This window comes from Gymnogyps californianus, chromosome 1, assembly GCF_018139145.2.
Source record: "Gymnogyps californianus isolate 813 chromosome 1, ASM1813914v2, whole genome shotgun sequence".
Lineage (NCBI taxonomy): Eukaryota > Metazoa > Chordata > Aves > Accipitriformes > Cathartidae > Gymnogyps > Gymnogyps californianus.
The window spans coordinates 33,826,153-33,848,884 of record NC_059471.1 but is presented as its reverse complement, the minus strand read 5'-3'; the positions used below and the strand labels follow the sequence as shown (position 1 = coordinate 33,848,884).

The window sequence follows — 22,732 nt, the reverse complement described above, 5'->3', positions numbered from 1 at the left end:
GATGAGAAGGTGTCTGGAGAGAAAGGCTAATTCTGCATAGCCATTCTGCACCACTGGAAGGTACTGAAGCTTGCAGTGACAGGCAACTGCTGCTGAAAAGGATGAGTACCAGGGAGGAATTTAGTCTTGGAATCAAAGGGCAACTATTGATATTGCATCCTGTAGCCAGTGAAAGGTAGTGACATTTTCAGAATATGTAAGGGACCAAAACGAGGATGAGGTCCTAGAACCTTCAGTTCGTCAAGTGCTGACGAGAACAGTGCCCTCTCTACAGAGGAGTGGTTCAGTGATGCCAAAGAAGCCCATAGCCAAAACCAAAGTAGCAGATACATGTTTGCATTACTTTACCCTGGCTTCTTTGAATAAGTCAGTAGAGAAGAAAGTTGAACAAAGGCCAGATTGAACATTTCACCTAGAAGAAGGTGGGATTCTCAGCACAATGGACTTCAGCTAATTCTGTACCAAGAATTTTCATCTGTATCCAAGATGGTGCTAAATGGTCACACTGAGCTTCCAGATGCAAGAATGCCTACACAGTGGGGTTGGTTTGTTTGTTTTTAACATCAAATACTAATCAGAAATGTATTCCTGTCTAAGACAACAGACACCCCTCATTTACAGATTAGAGGGTGAAAAGCTTACTGTCAGTCAAACAGATAATTTAGAGCTTAGCAATTCACAGTACGCTATGTTGCAAAATATTAAGGTGGCTAGGTAAAAGCAGTACATTGTGATCTGAAGGAAGGAGGGACAGCCTTCCAAAGAAAGCCAAAAAAAGACTGCTGGAGCCTCCATAGTCAAAAGCAACGCACAATTAGCACTGAACAGTGGAACCAAAAGGTTACTCAATGACACTGAAGGGAAGGAAAGTGTGTACAGAGGTTGCACTGTAAGAAGATGGGTCTGCAGAACAGTCATTAAAAAAGACAGCTTGGACATTTCTCATGGTCTAACAGATCATGAAGATTATAAGGGAGTCCACTGCCAAAACAGCCATAGTTAGAACAAACAGGCAGACACAGAATCCAGATGTAAAGCTCTATTCTTGTTAGAGAGATTTGATCCAGGAAGAGGGTAGTACTGAAGATATGAATGTGTGATGAATTGTCTGATTTTTTGGAGTATATTGGCATGAACTAAAGGGTATCATGCAGTAAGCAAAACAGCACAGCCACTGCCATTCTGCCTGAAAGCACCTTGGACAAGACCATGAACACGGAGCAGGGAGGAGACTTACGCAATGACTAGATGTATTTTGAAGTACAAAGTCCAATGCAAAGTTGGGATACCATCCAAGATAGATCCTTGGAGCTTTTTTGCTTCTCTTTCCAAAGTCTGGGCTTAAAATCCTGATAAACAGAACACTTCCCTGATACATAGTTCTTCACTCAAATAAAACAAATGCAGGAAATGCCTATCTAGCTGGGTGTATGGTCTCAGCAGCGTGGATAGAATTTGCAAGAAGTAGGCTTAGATAACACCATACTTACAAAAAAAATCATAGAATCATAGAATGGTTTGGGTTGGAAGGGACCTTCAAAGGTCATCTAGTTCCAACCCCCCTGCCATGGGCAGGGACACCTTCCACTAGACCAGGTTGCTCACAGCCCCATCCAACCTGGCCTTGAACACTTCCAGGGAGGGGGCATCCAAAACCTCTCTGGGAAATCTGTTCCAGTGCCTCACCACCCCCACAGCAAAGAACTTCTTCCTTACGTCTAACCTAAATGTACCCTCTTGTAGAGGGTATGGAAGACTTAAAATGAAGTTTGTTTTGTTGTTGGTTTTTTTTTTTCTTAAAAAAAACACAGTATTTTGAATCAAAAGGGAACCAGAAATAACAAAACAACCAGGCAGTAAAAGAAAAAAAGCTTTTCTAAAGGGTGGACTACGAAGGAGGTCAAAGAAAAAAAATCATATTCAGCAAGACAATTGAGAGAAAATGGGTGGCACATCATGAATGCATCCCTACTGTAAGTGATAAGGCCTCTTCAAAGTTTGGGCACACACACACCCTGCAGTGTGAATATGAGCACGGACATCTGACATAAAACTTCAACTGTTTTTTCAGAGGTTAGAGCCATTTAAGAATCACAGCATGTTTAGCTCCTTATATATTACTGAATATTAGATTGCATTTGTTTTGACGTACACTCAACAACATCCCTCCCATTAACTAAAATTCGTCAGCAGTGTTTGTCTATGTATCAAGTATGGCCTCAGAGGACTAGAAAACGTTTCTATCTGTGGAATGTTTCTAGCAGACAAGTGGAAGTGAAGAAACAAAAAGAATAAGCATAATGGGTCCCAACCCATCCTTAGGATTTCCTGCCCCATATTAGTTGCAAATTAAATACCAGCTTTCTAGCTAATGAGGCAAAAGAAAGTAACAAGTTGTATTTAGCTTCAATTTAGCTTTATTTTCCCACACTCTTAATAAAATGTTCCAAAATTAAATATTATATACCTTTATATCTATGTACTTATAACTTCTCTTCAATTTCTAACTCCTTTTGTTAAAGGATATTGAATGTTTTCTTTTTAGTTCAAGCACTCTAAACAGGATATAATTTTCCCATGCCACAAAAAGAAAAAAAGCTCATGAGGAAACTGACGTTTAAAATATGTTTCTCTTAGTGATTAGAAGGTATCAATTTAATAGGGAAGCATTTTGCATGATGTTTTTGTTAAAAAAAAAAAAAAAAAAGATTAAGCTCTTTACAGGATGACACGCTGTTTGCATTCTACAGTTGTAGCTGACACTTTACCTTTCCTGTAGTTTCTCATCAGAGATCTGCAATTCTTCTTTTAAGTTTTGATATCTATCTTCCCTTAACAATCTGGTGCCATCATAGAGAGTCAGTTCTCTGTCATGTATTAGTCTGTTTGAAAATAAAGAATAAGCTTTATCTAGCCTTTGATTACTTCTTAAAATACTTATATCAACTAACACTTTTTTTAAAAGCTACCTCAGTCAACATGGGTCATAGGAAAGAGAAAAAGTTATATCAATTTAAGATAAATCCAGGTGTGGAAGTAAAATAATATGCATAAGTAAACAGTTTCAGCGCATAGTCAGTTAGTCAACTTAGTTTAAATAGATGTGGTAAGAAAATGAAAAATAAAAAAATTCTGTCTTGCCAGTAGAGTGTGCATAAATGGTGTGAAACAGCCATTTTGTTATCCTTGTAGGAAGTAATATACTTCTGTTTCGTTTCTTGAAGCAATATATTTCAGTTGGCTTTAATCATTAACACACATACAGACCCAGCTTTTATTTTTGTTATGCAGAAGTTGATTAGATATAACACATGCACATGTCAGAAGAAAAATCAGAAGGCAAAGCTAAACTGATTAAAAAGGGAAAAAACAGGCAAGCATAATTCTCTCTTCTGCCCTTCTGCATGTATATATATAATAAAAGAAGGCACAAAATGTTTTTGCTACAACCTGCTTTTAAAGCTGGTGATGTCCTTTAAGTTTGCAAAAGGAAGTATACGATGCAGGCACATGAAATAGCAGAAAAATTTGACCTGATAGTATAGATTATTATTAACACACTATTTGCTATTACTACTCCTGTTCTGCAAAGTTTAATTTTTTTTATTGAATTATGAAATAATGTTTAGAAAGAGTTCTTTGCAATCAATATAAAGTATGCTTTTACATATAAATGTAATGATTACATTTTATTTAGAAGCAGAATGCATTCAAACATTTTCTGACATCCTGCATTTTCAAATCATTGCGCAAATATTACTAAGTTTTAGATTTCATAAGTTTAGAGTAAAATCTAGCTCATTCTTCAATTCAGACTTACATTCTGTATTTACAAAGAGCTGAAGTTTCCTGTATTATTATAGACTTACAAAGAACATGAAAGAATTGCTTCTGCTTTTAAGTATGTAAAGACTGAACATTACATATTCTATGAAACTTCAATGCTCAGCTTGATCTTTACAGTATTCTTGAAGTTATAAAGTCATATTCACCAGAGGGAACTTAATTTCTCAGTATGCATGAGCTCAATAAACAGATTTTTTAAAATTTATTTTATTTATATTATTTATTTATTACATTTATTATATTTATATACTGAAATAAACAGTATTTCAGATCACGCGCACCCAACTTATCTGTGCTCACATCCTGACCTTTGAAGTACAGCTAGAGTGCCAGGGTTAATTCGATGAATGCCATCAAGAATAACAAGCTTTCCTTCCAGGGCAGCAGTAACAAGTGGCGATGGTCTCCAAGCAGTGTCTCCATTAGGAAGAGTATACCTTTGCTGTAGCAAATCTCTAGCCGTCATATCCTGTAAGTATCAATTCATCAGAAGAATATATTTGTGTTCTATTTTCTTCATCTACAGGTACATGCCTTCTCCTTAAAAAACTGCATTCTGTTTTTCCTGAGAATATACCCAAAGAAGACTAGCAAGAAATCTTCAATTACTTTTCCAAAGAGTATTGGAAATACACACACGAATCTACAAAAACACTATGTTAAATAGTCTTCGGAAGTTCTAGACTTGCCAATATCACCTCTTTGAAACCAGAACAAAAGCCTTTTTTTTCCCCCCCTTAAATGTAATGCAAGCACATGACAACTTGTACACAGCTTTGTGTACAGAAGGGGGCAGCAATTTACACCTGGAACAAACAAGAGTCATTTATTTCATATAGAAGTCACCTGAAAGAGCAAAGATTTCATCATTAATCTTGAACACAAACCAGCATGATATTCCACCTCTCAGCAGGAAAATGCAATGGAAGCATTGGAGAATAAAGGACAGAGTAAGAAAGAAGCCAGTAACACAAAATATCAGAAGTACATAGTGTATCACAAAAAAATGCTTAAGGGATAAATCAAAACCAAAGTCAAAATCTAGCATATCCTCCAGCACACATATTTTAGATGTTCCATTATAACAGGTAAGCACTAGAGCAACAAAGACGTAATAGCCATTTTGTGACCTGGAAGATGAAATTCCTTCCTCAGGCTGTGCTGTGAACACAACTTAACCTAAAATCAGATGAGAAAAATATTTTCTATTGTAGCTGTAGCTTTTGCATATGTCCTTTCACAACTATAAACCCTTTGAACTTTAAAGAATAAAAATAGAACACATTACGTCATATGGCCTGAATCATTTCCTCTTTCTACATTTCCTTAAAAGCCTTAAAATAACAGGACAAAGTCTGGTTCCTTCAGTGCTTCCACATTTGTATAATTTAAAGTCCCACATTCAAATCCACAAAACCAGACTGTATTTTTATCGTTGTATTTCTGGTTTTTTACTGCTGTGTTTGCTTTTTTGTATTTTATTAATGAATTAGACTAAAACCAGAACGTGAAACATTTTTCTCAAAGCCAGAGAAAAATGGAAGTCTTTTTAGGACTTCCATCAGTAGTATGCATTCAGTAGCTAGTAAATGCTGTATAACTGAATATGTAACTAACACACCTTCTGATAATTCACCTCTAGAGGAATGAAACAACATACAGTATGAATTGACTGAGAGCCTAGTATGCTACATAGAATGTCCATCCGTAATTCCAACCACTTGAGAACCATGCATTAATTTTCTGAAGATAAACTCAGAAGTGTATTTTGCTGCAAAATATTTTCTGAATTATAAAATGAATGTTTATATTGTAATTTAAATGGTTGAATGAGATTCAATTTAGTGATGCATTAAAAAGAAGTATCATTTGCTAACACCTGCGCAGTTCCTGCAAGAGATTTGTTTTATGGCTAAGTACCTGCGCAGTGATTTATTGTTTCTATTTATTTACTCTAAACCAATTTTTAATACATGATATTAAAAATATAACATTATGAGATATAGTATTATAATACTCTAACACTAAAAATCCTTCCCTTCGGAGGGGAGGTAACAGAAGTACATGAATTAATTTTTTTTCCCCTTATTTTGGGCAAAGCAATGGCAACATTATATTGCCTTGTGAAACAAAAGCTTATTTTAATTTGTAACAGTCATTGTAACTTATGTGTTTTACATTGCATTGTTGATTTTCTAAAATATCTTGTATACAGGAAAAAAGAAGTTTAGGAGAGAAAATAAGTAGGATAACTTCTGTTCCACTCCCTTTAGCAGCTCTAGCAATACAAGCCTCCAACCTAGCTGTTTTTCATGGCTCACAGTGCTAATCATGTTCTGGGCAATTATGAGGTGAAAAAATCTGTGTTTCCTGCTTTTCATGCCAATTTGGACTCTCATTTTGTTAGTATTTCTCAAATAAAAAATTGGAAGGAATTTGTAAAGAAAAATTATGAGGTCATGCAAAAAAAAGAAAAAAAAGAAATCCTAGAAACAAAAACATCACAGTACACAAACACTACTGATGTGCTTAAAAGATTGTTTTTGCTGGGGAAGAAAAGGAGCAAGTTGCTGGAAAAAGGTTATAACATCACTTTGAATATTGCTTTTTTTTTCCCCCTGAAACTCTGGGGGCAGAAAACGTTTTATTTTAAACAATTTAAACCAAAAGTTCCCTAGCTACAGTCTACAAAGAACTAGCTGGCTGCTGCTTCTCATTTGCTTTTGCTTAACTGCATTAAGAGACAACTTAAAAACAAACCTTTCCTAATCAGGATGAGTTTCCTCTGTCAGCAATTTGCCTACATGGAATTGCACATAATGAGAAATCCGTATAATGATGTCAGATATCACAAATGAGACAGGAATTGTTCTCTGAGCCAACTGTTAGTATAACAGATGATCTATGTGCTCAAAAGGTTTGGGAACCCTTGGTTTAGGTAAATTTGATTCTCATCTCACAACATAAAAGCTTTTAGAGGGTTTTTTCTGTGAAATCAATATAAAAAGCTATTTTCACACTATTCAAGCCCTTAAATCAACTTCAGATGGAAAGAGTGATGAAGCCAATACTAAAACTAAAAGTAAACATTATATATATATAAAAGTCTAAGAATTCATTTCTTCACAGAGCCTGAAGAAAAACATTGCTATTGCTTCAGACCACGGAGAAGTGCCCCACTACTTATTTTTGTGCCTGCAGAAATTATTGGAAAATAAAAATGAACCATAGGACAAATAAAAGCCTCCTTAATTTCAGAAATGGATTTAGGACAATACGGTGTCTCTCTCAAAAAATCAAAAAGACACTTTTTTGAACCAAAGTAGAAAAATCTGCTAAATTTACAGCATTATCAAACTTCTCATAGCCTTCACTGCTGAATTACTGTATGAATTAATACATTTAACATTTGTTCTGTCATTAAATTATCCTATTACTTTGCTATGCAAAGCCCCTGATATGTTATTACATATTTTAAGAAAAATAAATGCATTCTTAAAATTTATCAGATGTATAGCTCAGCTACATTCAATCATTTTTTTTATACACTGCTTCCTGTAAAAACTTTTGAGATTATGTGAGACATTGTACATAGGAAATACCTATATGTATAGATACACATGTGGATCTTAGGTAGACTTGTCTACACAGGAATTTATAGTGAACAACAAGCTCACAAACAGTCATCTATTTGCCTTAGCGATACTGTTTGATATCATCAAAAAGCCTCTCTATAAAAACCCTCTGCCCTTTGAACTTGATCAAACCCTGGTGAAACCAAAGGAAAGGTTCAGTTCAGTGGGAAATACTTCAAATCCTTGTCCTAGATTTTATTTCTGCAGGAATTACAGATCCCTCTGAAAGAAAGATGTTTACTGAGTAACTAATTTCATTGTCAGCTCTTCTCATGTGTCTCCAAAAAGGAAGTAGTCTGCTCCTATTCAGCAAAGCCATACTAATTAAAGGTAGGATGTTGAAAAACAGTGGCCATGTTTTTAACCAAATAATTGTCTAATTTTGCTGGTGAGTACCCAATATTGTATTGCGTGCAACAAAACAAGGGTTAGGGTGTGCCTGTCCTTAAGCAGGTTTGTCAAGTTGCAAAAGTTATTTTCCTGGGATGATTTAAAAATATATTTACAGTGACAAGTGCAGAGAGAAGTATACAGACTAGCTGGACACACTCAGTTCTGGCTCAGAAACTACACACCTATCTTAATATACCACTGTGCAGAAGGTAATAGGCACTGCTGGCAATCCAGGTATATTACTATGAACGTAAGATTGCATTGATGAGGCTATGTAGCTTTGGAACCCAAATCTGCTCACACATGGCCACATTAAAGTGTAAGAAAAGGGCACAAGTCTGACTCCATCTATGCAGGCGCAGTTTCAGAGTCTGTGCCTTTATCAGCTGCAGCCATATAGGGGGAAGGAAAGGCAGTGGGATCCTGTCTGGGGAGGTTCTCAACAGTGCAGGAAAACATAAAATGGACTGTCTTTCTTTTTTCATCATCAGTAATATTTCTCTTTTCTATTTTCTCTCACTTTTTGTCTGTTTCAACCCTTCAATCTCACCACCCATTTCTGTCAGTGTCTCCCTCTCCCCCCATGCCATTGCACTTCCAAATCAGCTGCCACTGCCTTTTCTTCCTTTGGAGGTCTCCACGCTGCCTGGGAAAAATTCAAAGCAGCACGGGGATGGAAGAAAGAGACCAATATATTGCATTAAATCTGATGCTAATGTTCCCCTGTAGCATTGCCAATTATCACTTACAACTGTAAATCCTGTGATATTTGGTGTATTTTGACTCACAAGGTCATGGGAGACTCCTGACTTCATATTTTATTTGAGAGTGTTTTCATTCCTCAAGGTTATGGAGAAAGCCTTACATGTGTGATCTCCACTGTGAAAAGCTAGCAAATTAATTAATTCTACTTTTTAATCTTGTAATTTTTCAGTTTATGTCCTGAGGTTAGAGTGTATCAAGATCTAAGACTGACAATTCTTTCCAAACACATACTGAGTGACCACTGGCTATGGGAGATCACTGTTAAGCATGACAGAGCTTGGGGTCTGCAAAAACACTCCAGTGCTGTGAGAAAGCCTGAAGCACTATTCGGATGAAATCAACGGGAAAAACCCTAAATGTACAACAGCCCCACTGTGCCATGTTTACCATACTCTGATACAACTGACAGCTCCAAAACCTTCATTCCCTTATTATTCTGCATGTTCAACCCTCCTGGCACCACTACTACTACTTCTACGTTAATCTTTTTAAATGCAAACTTTACATTTTACTCAGTAAAAACATTCACTCTGCCCTTACTTTTTCCATTACTGTAAATTTCTTCTTCTAACTCATGAAAAATGCAGCTACAACAAGATCCTTGCCACCACCTTCAAAGCCCAGGGACATCCTTATGACTTCTCCAGTCTTCTTGTCATTTTAGCCCATGACTGCCATTTTAAGGCAACTATGTCAACTGCTTGTGCATGTCTCAAACAGTGTTAACGCACACTTTGCCCTGAATTTATCTTTAAAGCCACATCTGTACTAAGACACAATATAAATAAATTAGCAACAATTAGGCTAAGGGCGCAAGAGGATTACTGTCTGTTTGTTATAGCACTTATGAATAATGAAGTTAACATTCATTGAATGTAATATGTATATATTACATTTAAACATCAGCCCTCATTTTATATTTCTAGGATGCAACATTTTTGAACATGGAACCTTATCTTCTAATCTCTAATGCAACACAGTCCCGCCACAACTGTAATCGTCAGACTAAACAGAAATGTAAAAAAAGAAAAGGTACAGAATTTATAATATTGATTAAAATTCCACCTGTTAGGCATCAGAAAAAATAAACATGTAAGAGGATATTAAGCAATCTTGACAGAAGAAACACATCAAAAAAACCAGAAGACAGATTAAGCCTATAAAACATGAGAAGTAACTTTAAAAAAATTCCCCAGAAACATAAAACCCATTATGTATTCTCAATACAATAAAGAAGCTGTCTTCCGTAATAATAAAAAAATAGTGTTGATAATGGAGAATTCCATTATAAGATTAAATAGCAGATGGATGACAAAAAAAAAAAAAAAGGAACAACAAAATGTCTTCCCGAGGCATTCACCATGCATGAATTACAAGCGGCCACCACTCTGACCTAAAGGCAGGAAACATACTTCAAAAGGGAAAAAAAAAAATCCAAAAAGGAGAAGATACAAACGACAAAGTTTTCTTTATGACACTCAGTCATGCCAAATCACAGAATGACTTGTCAATTCTCTGCGGCTAGGAGAAAGATCACTGTGTTAAACGATTCTCCTTACATTTTATTTAGATTACCTCTCTTTCACATTCACAATGAAGTCAATAAAATCAAAGGAAAGCAGTATCAGGGCTAGTTTATATGGAATAACATTGTACTATCTATATTGCTGCACAATACCTCCTCTATTTAGGGATGCAATAAGAAGATATTTTAGACGAGCATTCTAACAGAGAGAATAAAAAATGCTCTATAATGATCAGAAAATTTTGCTATCTTTGAAATCTTCGCTATCCTTTATTTTTTTAACCCATATCAGTGATTATCAGTGATTTTAAAAGCTGCAACTGTATATGAACACAGTTGCAGCTTTTAAAATCACTGAGAGAGAGAGAGAGAGAATACACACAAAGAATCGATATTTGTGTATTGCATTTTAGATCATATTTAAAGCATGATCATCAGCAGACACTTTACTTACCTGGTACAGCATGATAGGTTCTATGCTGTATCCCAGTATATCAGCAAACTCCTTAGCAATAACTGTTTTGCCACAGCCCTAAGAAGTTAAAAAATAAGAACTAGATTACATTCTAAGGAACATGGGGAAGGAGGGAGAAAAGAAATTTAAATTCTTACTTTTCCTCCAATTAAACACATATCTTTAACCATATGGGATTGCATCATTTCTGCCAACAGTTGATTATGGCTGGAAGTCCTTACGAAAGTATCTGATCGAGGATGCTTTTTTAACAGCCCAGTCCCAGCTGGAACCTATAAGGTGCGGGAGGGAAAAAAAAAGCTAAATAAGCTATACTGTGATAACTCTAGGCTTTGTGTGGACTGGGTTATGCTTCTCCAAGACTACTGTAATATTTTGTTGATGATTGTCATCCATCAAACTTAAATCTTTCACTTAAAAAACATTCAATCATATAATTTCTAATAGACAACCTCCTTCACACCTCCTTCGCGAACTCTTCAAGAAAAAAAACAAAATGTGAACCAATTCAATTACAGCATTAGGGTCTGGAAAGAACTTGAGGCTGTTCGTGCTTGAGACAAAATACAAAAATCACTAATATTTATTGCTCATCAGAGAAACACAGAACAGAAAGAGCAATTTGTATTTTGAAAATCTGAAGGAGCTACTTTGACCAGAACTTTGGAAAGTTTCAATCATTCCCCAAGTTAAGCCACTTGCTCTATTTCCACTTCCCATTCTAGTCTGGAAACTGTTTCATCTGCAAACTCCTTATGCCCTCCTTTTCCCAAAGAGACATTCTGCAGACCTATTTTCAGAAGGTATCACCTACACGGCAAACGAAAGCAAAAATCTTCCCCTCAGAAAAGAGTTGAATCAGGTCCCTACAGACTCATCTTTTTCCAACAAATTCCCATTTGCTGCTGTTCCCCTTTTCACTTTGTCAAGGTACAAACTCTCTGAGGATATTCCTCACCAATGTTAATATGATCTCTCTCTGACTCCCACTAATTCACCTTCTTTACAGACTCTCTAGACTCTCCAAATTCAACATTAACTTCAAATTCTCAGATCAGCATCTGTTTCCTGATTAAGACCTTATTTCACCACCTAGCAGGTCATAAACTTCATTGGAAGAAACTCAAACTAATCATATTTGATGTGATTACTTTTGTTCCATTTTCCCAACATCCTGTGTCGGAACATTACCAAGCACTCATTAGATTTTATTTGAAGTGTAGACAGACTATTGTTTTTATTAAAAGAAAAAGGGAAAGCAGCACCAAGAGCATCATAAGTACTCTCTGTTATTGTAATCCAATTAAAAAATATGTAATTTAGAGGCTTTTCTTTCATGTATTCTTTAGCATTTCTTTTAACACAAGAAACTTAAACAAATGACATGTTGGAAAGTATGAGTTTAACTAGAAATAAAATCTTGTGTATCCAAAATCTAATATTCCAGTATCTAAATGCCTTTCTTATAAATATCATGTGTTACTCTACCAAAAAATATTCAGTGCAAATGAGTTTTAGTATCAAGTGTAAGTGTCAAATTGTCGATGAGATGAAAACAAGTTAATGATATCTAAAAACATATATAGTTTAATGAATATATAAATTCATACCTGGAATGTCACTTCTTTTTCACCAATCTGGACAGTTACATCAGCCCTGAAGGGTTTGTTTCCATGTACACTTTCTACGTTTGTAATCCTTCTGGGAAGCAAATGGTTTTCTGCATCTTGAAGCTCAAAACGCTGTAGAATTAGGGGTGGGGGAAATTAATTATTAAATACAGCTTTCTGGGTTTTAAAACTGTTCCTTCTCAAAACAAGGCCAGACGTATATTCAAGATTAATTGCTTGCAAACTCCTAAATCAATTTACTTTACTTCAACTTTTACTTCACATACCTGTGTTCACGTTCTTGATGGCCTACATATTTTACATTTAGAACCAAAGGAAAAAGATTGTATACCATCTACTTATTCTGACTGTAGTGACAGATGTAAAGTGAAAATGTCATATAGTGACTTTGCCAAGTCTTAGCCTAACAGACCAAAATAATAAGAGAAATGGATGATAGCCTTTAGCATGTGTAATAATAGATCACCTCTCTCTGCAGGTCATTATAACCAATTGCAGATTTAAACATCTGGCTACCAATAAAAATAACCATCAAACATTATGTTTACTTAGCTCCACAGCCTTATCAAACAATGAAAACTGAGGACAACCTGTACAAATTAAGCCTTCAGCATGTTCTGGGTATATCAAGGACAAAAAACGGGACATTTGTCTTCCCAATCCTCTTTTGAGCATTATACTCTCTATTTTATGCTGCATATAGAAAGCATGAAAACTATTTTTAAAATCCTGTAAAAAGTCTATTTTGTTGGGGAAGAGGAAGTCATATCAGAGGGGTTTATGCACAAAAAAAGCCATTAACTGAAATTACTGAACTCATAGAGCCATTGTATTCAACAGAGTGAAAGCTGAGTAAACAAGAGAAAAAGGAGTATTATCCAACTCCTTAGAATTCTTAGAAAAAAGATGTTTTTAAACAGAAGTCAATAACGTAAAATAATTCTTAAAAAGCATGTAGTTTTATTACTACTAGGATTCACAGCACCGCCTATTAAAGTTTAGAAAGAAAACAGATGCATTCATACAAATGCTGTGGCTCTTCATCACTTTGTAAATTCCCATTCTGGAACAAGAGCCTACAAAAATTTCACATTTAAACATGAATTTAAGATAAACGTGCTTTAGTAAAGGGCTGCACCAAATTATATTCTTATTGTACCAGCTAAGTCTACTTCAGATACCATTAAACATTTAAACAACAACAGAGGACAGGAATGCCTACTGAGGAGTATCTCAAACCATGATTCTAAGAAAAGCTCCAACTATGATTCTGTGAACTACAGATGTTGTCACTTATGTTCAGCAGTAAATTGTAATATTCTTACTAAGTTAATGGCATTTTGGATAGGGCCAAAGCTGCTCATACACAAAATTGCAAACTGCTTGTACACTAAAATCCCTTAATCGGATACCAACAAAAGAAAGTAACTGTGAGCAAGCAAGAAGATTATCTGCACCAGCAGTCTCTGTATCAAACAAGGAATATTTGGAGACAGCAGCAGCAGACCTTGTACACGAAGGTCTTGGGAGTCTAAAATTCTAAGGTATTTTGGGGGTTTTTTTGTTTGTTTGTTTGTTTTCTTAAAATGTTGAGGGTTCTGCAGCTAGCCTTTTAGACCCTAAATTAGGACAGTGAAAGAGGACTATCTCTGTGTAGATTGTTACTGAATTTATACAACTTGAATTCGTCTAACTGAATTTGTACAATTTGAATTCATCACGGGTAAGCACGGAGATGTTGCTGAACTAGATAATGTAATAATTAAACAAGTTACCACATTTATACCTGGACAGGACCAGCAAACAAAACTATTTGTGGCTTTCAGAGTAAGACAGATCTCTTTGATGCAGTTCTTCATTTAGAATTATGATAGCTAGATATGGAATAAGAGAGAGGCATGAAATGGATGTACAACACACTAAACATACTTCTGCCTAAGCCAGAAGCAACTTCCTCTACACGTAGTCCAAGTTGATAGCTGCAAAGGAAAAAATATTTGTGGCTGGAAAGGACAACTATTGAGCACATTCAGTATCAGAAAGTTTGGGAGATACTCAGAGAGCCAGAAGTGGGCAGCCTCATTGCCTCAGACTCAAGAGGAAAGAAAAAAGAAAAGACTAGCCACAAAAAACAAGGAAGTGTTTTGGCAGTCCATAATCATCAGGCCACATTCTGCATGCCTAGAAACACATGAGAAAAGGCAATCTAAAAATTAGAAAAAAGGAAGAGGAGGAATTCTGACCACTTGGAAGTATCTAATGATCAGTAATGTCTCAGCATGGAAACTGCAAAGAATACACTGGTGATCCCGCTGGTCAAAGGAACAGAGAGCTTAAATGAGACGTATTTGCAGATAACCACAGATAACCACTATGCTGAACCCACAAGACATCTAAGCTATCCAAAAGAGGCATTCAAAGGCAACTGATCTTTCTTGAAGATTCTCTGCATGGGAAGGAAAGAGAATTTTTCAAGAACAAGAGCACTGAACTGTTTCACAAGAAGCAAAATATGAACTGCAAGTGCAAGACGGGATAGACAGATGAAGTCTGAAGGACAGATTCCACTACAATGGTATGTATTGGCACTAAAAGCATTCATTAATGCAAAACCCCAACGATTACAGATTACTTTGAGGGGAATAAAAGAGAAACAAATCCTTCCTTAGGCCAAAATTTGCAACAGAAATATCTTAGAAGTGAACAGAATTGTCTAGACAAGAAAGAAGATTCCAGTTTTCTGAACTATCAGCCCACTCTCTACGAGAGAGTGCCTATGTAGTCTAAAGATTCCCTACTGTGAGGAAGGGAAACAGTTTTCGAGGAGGAGGTCAGGTAAGATCAAAGAGGGTGTGCAAATATGAGTCAAAGGGAACAAACAAGCTTTTATTCGATATAAGATCAAGACAGTAAACACAGAATTAATTGAGGCATAAAAAAATGAAGAAAAATTCTACAAAGGTCTTAGAGCGAAGTTAAACACTTGGATAGTAGGCTAAAAGGGACTTACTCATGTACTAAGACAAACCTGATCTATATGTTGTTTCTGAAATCTGACAGGAAGATTCTCTTGATCAGAAGATTAAAAAAAAGAGAAAAACTGTGGGTGTTTCCAACAGTGGGAAAAAAAGGCACACAAAATACTAAAAGCTTATGGAACAATGAAGAAATAAGTATAGAACAGTTGGAGTCTCTTATGAGCCACCAAACTCAGCCTAAATGAAGATGTCCAGTTTTATAAATGCCTATCATTAATACACAGGAAAGAAAACTTCAATACTGTGGGAAACATCAAATGTGCTTAAGCTTATTGTTTGGGAATGTTTAACTGGAGGCTGTTTTCCTTGAAAGCAGTGATTTCTCTCTATCTAAATCTTCTAGAGAAAAAGCTTAAATAAAATTTTACTTAATTTTTGCAATCATATTTCAAATGTTCATCTGTTAGTCAAAATAATTTGTCATGCCAATATTTCACGCCAAGTACAGGATAATTTTAAAGGCCAGAATTCAAACGAAGTCATATTTTCCTTTGCAAGATCTTAAGTTTAAGATGTTCTTTAAGAATCAGAATACAAATTGATACAGTTTCCAAAGTGCAGAAACTTCAAATAAGGGTACACTAAGGCACATCATTCTCAAGTTTGTTTTGGTACTTCTGTCCTGTCTGTTGCAAGCTAATGAACTAATGAATGCCGCAAACTGTAGCCCTTGTCCAAATGTTCTGTATGATACGCAACTCTCAAGATCACTGCTGATGCTGGATTAGCGTGCAATCCATAAACAGTTTTTTTGATGCTAACTAGTTTGACACAAGGAGCCACATTTGTATCAAATAAAAAAGTTGGTTGATAGCGTTAAGCCTAAGACAGATTTTAACTCCAACTAGATCCACTCAACAAGAGATTTGCATTTCAAAGCATCTTTACACATCCAAGACTAACACCATAACGAACTACTTTCACTCACAGGGAAGGTATAAGTCAATTTCACATTAATTCATTATCAAGAGTAAGAATTATGAGGAATACCTAGGTCTTGGTGGAGTCTCAGTGAGCAAGGAGGCACATAAGGAAAAGATTTACCCAAGTTGAAGACAATGTTTGGGAAGACAGTGCCTGGAGAACATGATCTCTTCAAGAAATATGCACAGGGTCTAACAGCTGCCAAAACTAGCTGTTTAGCCTAACCGCTGGCTACCTCACTTCTCAGCTCTGACAGCTGACTGGAAGGGAAGACATCCTGAAATTAAGATACGTTATCAGCTAGATTACTACTCCCTCCTATCTGTCTCCAAGTCTGATGCCTAAACTTTACATTTTATTATATTAAATTTGTTTTTATTTTCTTTAAATGTTAGCTGATGTTAAGAAGTGATTCAATTCACACAAATTAATCCATCAATTGCAAATACACTTCCAAGCACTTATGTTTTCAACTATCAACACCTCCTAGTTAAGATTAGTATTTCCTAACTGTATTCTGTTACACAGAGAGAAGTATTCAGTGGCAAATATTAGCTGGACACTCTTTGGAAATCTGTAGGAAGGTAAAGTAAGAAATCACCTTGCTTCTGCCAGACTCCTCTCCCTCACATTTCTTATGGAATGGAAAAAAATAATTTCTTATCCATATTTAATACAGTTCTGGTGCTGCTATTACTGTAATATCATTATAAACAGAAGTTCCTCAGTACAACCAGTTATTTTCTGTATTTCTTAAGGTTCATTGCTTAACAAGATTTGTTGTGTGTAAATAGAATAAAATTCCAAATAAGATTATATGTACTTGTTGACATAATGGGACAAGTTCGTATAAGTAGTGATGAGGAAGAGTATCAAAAAAAGGAAAATCAACACAGAAAAATGTAAATTATAAGGAGGTATTTAAAAGTAGATGATCATTGAGAAAGAAGATTTTACTAGTCAAATCAACCTGTCTTACACAGGAAGCAAAAGAATGCACAATACATAAAATTAAATAAAAGAAATGGAAAATGCAGGAAGCTGATGGTACTGAACATAAAGACATTCACTATCTATAAGTGATAGGGGAAACAAAATGACACAAAGGATTTAAAATAAAGGCATATTAAGAACAGAAGTGACTGTTACTGCTCTGCTAAGAGATAGAAGTCTGTATTTCCACCCAGACCATGGTTCTTAAGCGCAACCTCAATTACCCTGACACGTGGTGGAAGGGCAACACAGCATGACACAATCAATCTAGATTTCTGAGGCTGCCTGGAATAACATCTCAACACAGGCGCTGCGCTGGCTATGCAGGGGTGATGCACAGACAGCTCCTGCTATTCACAAACAAGGAGCAATTGGTTGTGGATGTAGCAACCAATGGCAGCCTTGGCTGTAGCAACCATGAAATAATGGGAGTTCAAAATCCTGAGGGGGAGCCATGAAGGCAAGTAACGTCAACTACCGATACCAGATTTCAGGCCAGACTGGCTTATTCAGAGAAGCGGTAGATAGCACCCCACAGGAGGCAGCTTTGAAGGTTCATGAAAGCTAGCAGGTCATTCAGGACAACCTCCTTCAAATGCAAGGACTGTTATCGTGGTTTAACCCCAGTCAGCAACTCAGCACCACGCAGCCGCTTCCCCCTCCCCCCTCCCAGTGGGGTGACGAGGAGGAAAGGAAAAAAAGTAAAACTCATGGGTTGAGATAAGAACAGTTTAATAACTAAAGTAAAATATAATACTAACAATAGTAATAATGAAATACAATAATAATAATAGTAATGAAAAGGAATATAACAAAAAAAGGAGGGGGGGAAGGAAAAAAAACCCAGTGACACACAATGCAATTGCTCACTACCCGCTGACCGATGCCAGAGCAAGGATCCGCCCCTCCCGGCCAACTCCCCCCTGTTTATTTACTGGGCATGACGTTCCATGGTATGGAATACCCCTTTGGCTAGTTCAGCTCAGCTGCCCTGGCTCTGCTCCCTCCCAGCTTCTTGCACACCTGCTTGCTGGCAGAGCATGGGAAACTAAAAAAATCCTTGGCTTAAGATAAGCGCTACTTAGCAACAACTAAAACATCAGAGTGTTATCAACATCATTCTCACACTAAATCCAAAACCCAGCACTGTACCAGCTACTAAGAAGAGAGTTAACTCTGTCCCAGCTGAAACCAGGACAACTGTCCATCTCAAAACTCAGGAAGACAAGTAGGAGACCAGCCCAGTTAAACAGGGAATACAGGACTGAGCTCCAACACAAAAAGACTATATATGAGAGGTGTCAGCAGGGATGGGCTACAAACATTTCCCTGATATGTAGGCTTGGTTTTAGGAAAAACAAAAATTCACTAGCTATGAGTTGGTTATTTCTAAATATGCATGTACAAATAACTTCTAATTTTCAGGACTGAAAGAGCTGGGTAAGATGCTCTAGGTCGAGAACACTAATTTTCAACAACATACATAACTCCTACAACATACTCAAAAATGAAAGAAAGCTGGCACTGTGATAAAGTTTTAAAAGGATAAATGGAATAACCCAGCATAATTATAGGCTTTATAAGCTATTATTAAACATGGACCAAACAACAAAACAGATCTGACCAACAAGCAACACAGACCAAAATCAGAGACTAATATAATCTATAATCATACTATACTGAATGTATTTTGTGCATGTGATCTCTATTGTCATTGTAGTATCTTCTCTTAAAAGTCAAGTGCCAGAAACATTTGACTACCTTAACCATCTAGGTAGCTACTTTCAAGTTAATTAACCACTTATATAATGAGGGTTTTTCTGTAGTCTTGAACCGAGGTCTAAATATTCTGCACAACATAGAGTTTTCACCTTTCACCATAATGAAATCTACTAGCTTATGAAGTTTGTTTTTTGTAAATACTGTTTCAGCATCAGCAATAATGTAGCCATTTAGTTTACTGAAGATTTCTTTTTTTTACAGAAGTAGTGAAGGAACATTAGTCAGGAGAACTACTGTCATAATCGATCGCTCCCTGGAATTAAAATATATACATGCAATACTTACTTTTAATGCATCTTTGACTGCAGTCCTGCCTTCCTTTCCAAGGAAAACATTATAGGGGTAAAGCCGGTCAATAACACGCTGGACTGACATCATAGGAAAGGAATCCTAATTCAAATTAAAAAATACAAATTAAAAAAATGATTGGCTCATTCTATCATCAGCTATTAACCTGAAAATCCTATATAGCGCTGAACTTAAAATAAAACTGTACAGGCAATATACAAATGACCACTACATGCCGTAGTCAATCAAATGTCAAAACAGGCATTTCTCAGGTGCAATTCATTATAATATAGAAGTCTAAAGTAGATTAGAAGAACTATGTCCTAAAAATTACTTTCTTTCCCGTGTATAAATGGAAGCTACAGTGACTGGCTCAGATACCTAAAGACTTTTAAGGTTAGGAGAGACAAATCCCACCACAGGTAACTGAGTTTCATAGTACTACTAGAAAAGAATCAATATGACAAGAAATCTATATTACAATAATGATCTACTCATTCACAGCAATTTCTAGTATTTAATTTTGACTCTATTACACTGTATAGATTCTACTTAACAGATGACTTCCTAGAAATTTCTGAACAGTTTGATCAAAACTGTTTTGTTTTGAAATGAGTTACTAAGTATGCTTTCACTTTCTACACAAAATTAAAAACTTTTTTTTTTTTTACTATCTCCTTGTTGTAAGTACTAACTCTTCTGTCAGTTGCTGCTTGAACTGGACAAAGATTCAATTATTTTGCTGCAGTAACAGAGAAAGAAATGGAAGTGCATTTATGAATACTCAAGAAACATACGCATAAAGCCTTCCATTGTGGAAAAAAGTGTTTCAAAAACCCTAAAGTAATGCTTGATTGTTTGTTTTAAAAAAGACTTGCAAATTTTTAAGGAATACTTGTGTGTAACACTAGTGAAAAACAGTCAGTGGACTGGCACTACTTTTTTTAAGTCTTCATCAAAGTAAGTAAAAAGTAAATAATATAATTCAAATAAAATCAACTGACTTTCAGTTATACAGTTGGATTTACATAGGCACCCAACTGAATGAAGAGTTGCTTAGAAATTAAATCAGGAGATGCATATTTTATGAAATGCATAATTCAATTCATACTTATAATCAGTAATACTATTTATAATGTTCCATATTAAGAAAAGATCAGTAAAAACAAACCATTTAAGGCACTGTAGTAAATGTACTGCTTAAAGGATCAGGGAGCCTTTTATTGCATTTTAAAAGCCCTCTGTCTATATATAAAAACATAACATACAATTTGTCCACATTATCTCAAGTTAATAATAATTACAATGGTGTGTATGAAATTAGCCTCTTCAGAACAGCACCCTATAAAAAATTCTCCCTTTCAGCAGGTAGGAGTTTTCAACCTAAGAAATACATTTTGGGACTCCGTGAATCCATGATAGAAGATAAGGAGCTAGTCATTACAATGCATTCCCTCCACACTTTTAAACGGTTAAATCAACCAAGCTAGAAGTAGAGGATGGCAGTGACCCAGCAGGCAAAGGAAAAATGCTGTAGCTAGAATCACTGAGAACAGTCGGCTTAGAAAACCAAGTGATTAAAACTAATTCTAAAAGAAACAGTTCTCGTCTACCTAAAAAAGACACTGTCATACAATGATAACACTTCACGTTCTCTAATGTAAAATAAAATGCTTCCTTCATTCCATAGTTTAGATAATAGCTTAGGGCTCATTTTCTTTCCATTACTCTGAAAGCCATCTGGCATTCATTTAAAAATAATTTTTCACTACAGGGCTCAAAGAATAAAAAGTTGCAATTTATTTTAAAATCCAACATGTATTTCTTCACTAAAGCCCTCCAAATACCGTTTCATTTCTCTGAACTTGAATTTTAATCACTCCTTAACATCTGATGTAGTACCACTAATTCAGAAAAAATTATGTCTGTAAGTAGCCAGTACAACTGAGGGGACTGAGCACCACAGTAACACAATTAATTGGTATGTTTTAATGTATATAATCCAATAAAAATGTAGAAGTAATCTGCCACTGAGCAGTACCACAGGAGATAGAACAGAGAATTATCCTAAGAGTCCTTTCTACAGACACCTGCACCTTGCAGAGAGGGTTTGAGAAGCTGTCCTGGTATTTTACCCTCCTGGGTTGACCACATCTTCCTGCATGCAAAAGGGTACTAACCCCTCTCTCTCTCTACAGATCTCAACTCCCTCACTTCCTTCAGGAGGCATCTTCTGTTTTTACTTTGACTTTTTACCTTGTAATTATAAAGTCCAAGGGACAAAGGTCTGTCAGGGAAAGCAGAAAGATTGCCACAGCTTTAGTCCTGAGCTGCCTGATCTGCCACTGTGAACTGAGCAAGTGTACAGTTGTTATATTTCCCTATGGACTGCAGCTGTCAGGAAGTAGTGCATCTTCAAGCATGCACAACCTGCATCTTCAGGTAACCCTCTCTGTCTATGTTTATTCTAAATCCACCAGCCAGCCCAAAGACCTAATGCAGGCTTCATTTCATACAACTTAACTGTCTCCTATACCCACATTTGAATAGCTGTTTTGGGTCCTTTTAGGTGTCAATGGAGAGTAATAGGTGTTTTCGTAATGCAATCAATCTGATTTACATGCACACCATTAAATCAGAAGCACTTCTAGATTGTGATTTTTATTTCTCTCCACTGACTACCTCAGTGTCTTCAGGTAAACTGTAGATGCCCCTGAAGCCAGGCAAGATGATTTAGCAGAATAAAAACCATTATTTTGAGCACTAAGACACATTTAATCACATCACAAATACTGTGTCGTGCCATACTTTGTCCTTCAGTATTATGCTATATACTTGGTTAAAGTATTTTCCAGAGATATCTGACTGGGGCTTTTCTCCCTCAAACCATCTTTAGTTTTTTTGGGTTTATTTTTCAAACGTTCATGTTAATCTTCTTCTAACAACATGAATAATCCAGATCTGATTTTGAGAAATTTTAAGCCCATACAGTTTCACAGCACATGTGTATGCACATACCAAAATCTGAACTGCAGCCGATAAGCTGTCCAAAGGAAAATCTGGAAGTCCCAATGTAGAAGATTCTTGAGAGCAGAGAGTTGTACCAAAAGACAGGAGCTGAGAAATTCTGCATAGGAAAAAATAATTACAGAGTTTTACACATGCTATCTATATTTAAAATACTAAAGCCTAAAAAGAATACAGTATAAGATGCTGAAACTATTTCTGCGCGCAAATAAGTAAGGTGTGATTGAAGTTCTAAAGCATTAAGGATTCATTATATGAAGGCTGCATATGAAAAGCTGTGTGAGCATACACCCACACATATTAAAAAACTTCTTCAGTTCTGGTCTCTATGCAGTGATAAAAGATACAAAAATAGCAAGGAATCCTGAAAGGACATTGCTTTTCTTCATTCATTCCATTTTTATTTTTTT

At 36.0% G+C, this 22,732-nt stretch overlaps 1 protein-coding gene across 2 annotated transcripts in view; it reads right to left on the bottom strand.

The window, feature by feature from the left end:
* The window catches only part of VWA8 (von Willebrand factor A domain containing 8), a 200,726-nt gene that overhangs the window by 136,996 nt on the left and 40,998 nt on the right, over positions 1 to 22,732 (bottom strand). For both annotated transcript variants that reach the window (XM_050896862.1, XM_050896870.1), the window contains exons 8-14: positions 22,314 to 22,422; positions 19,293 to 19,397; positions 12,250 to 12,381; positions 10,777 to 10,911; positions 10,619 to 10,696; positions 4,155 to 4,315; positions 2,769 to 2,882 (exon numbers count right to left, since the gene is read on the bottom strand). In XM_050896862.1, the coding sequence (XP_050752819.1) occupies positions 2,769 to 2,882; positions 4,155 to 4,315; positions 10,619 to 10,696; positions 10,777 to 10,911; positions 12,250 to 12,381; positions 19,293 to 19,397; positions 22,314 to 22,422 (834 nt within the window). The remainder of the gene's footprint in view (positions 1 to 2,768; positions 2,883 to 4,154; positions 4,316 to 10,618; positions 10,697 to 10,776; positions 10,912 to 12,249; positions 12,382 to 19,292; positions 19,398 to 22,313; positions 22,423 to 22,732) is intronic.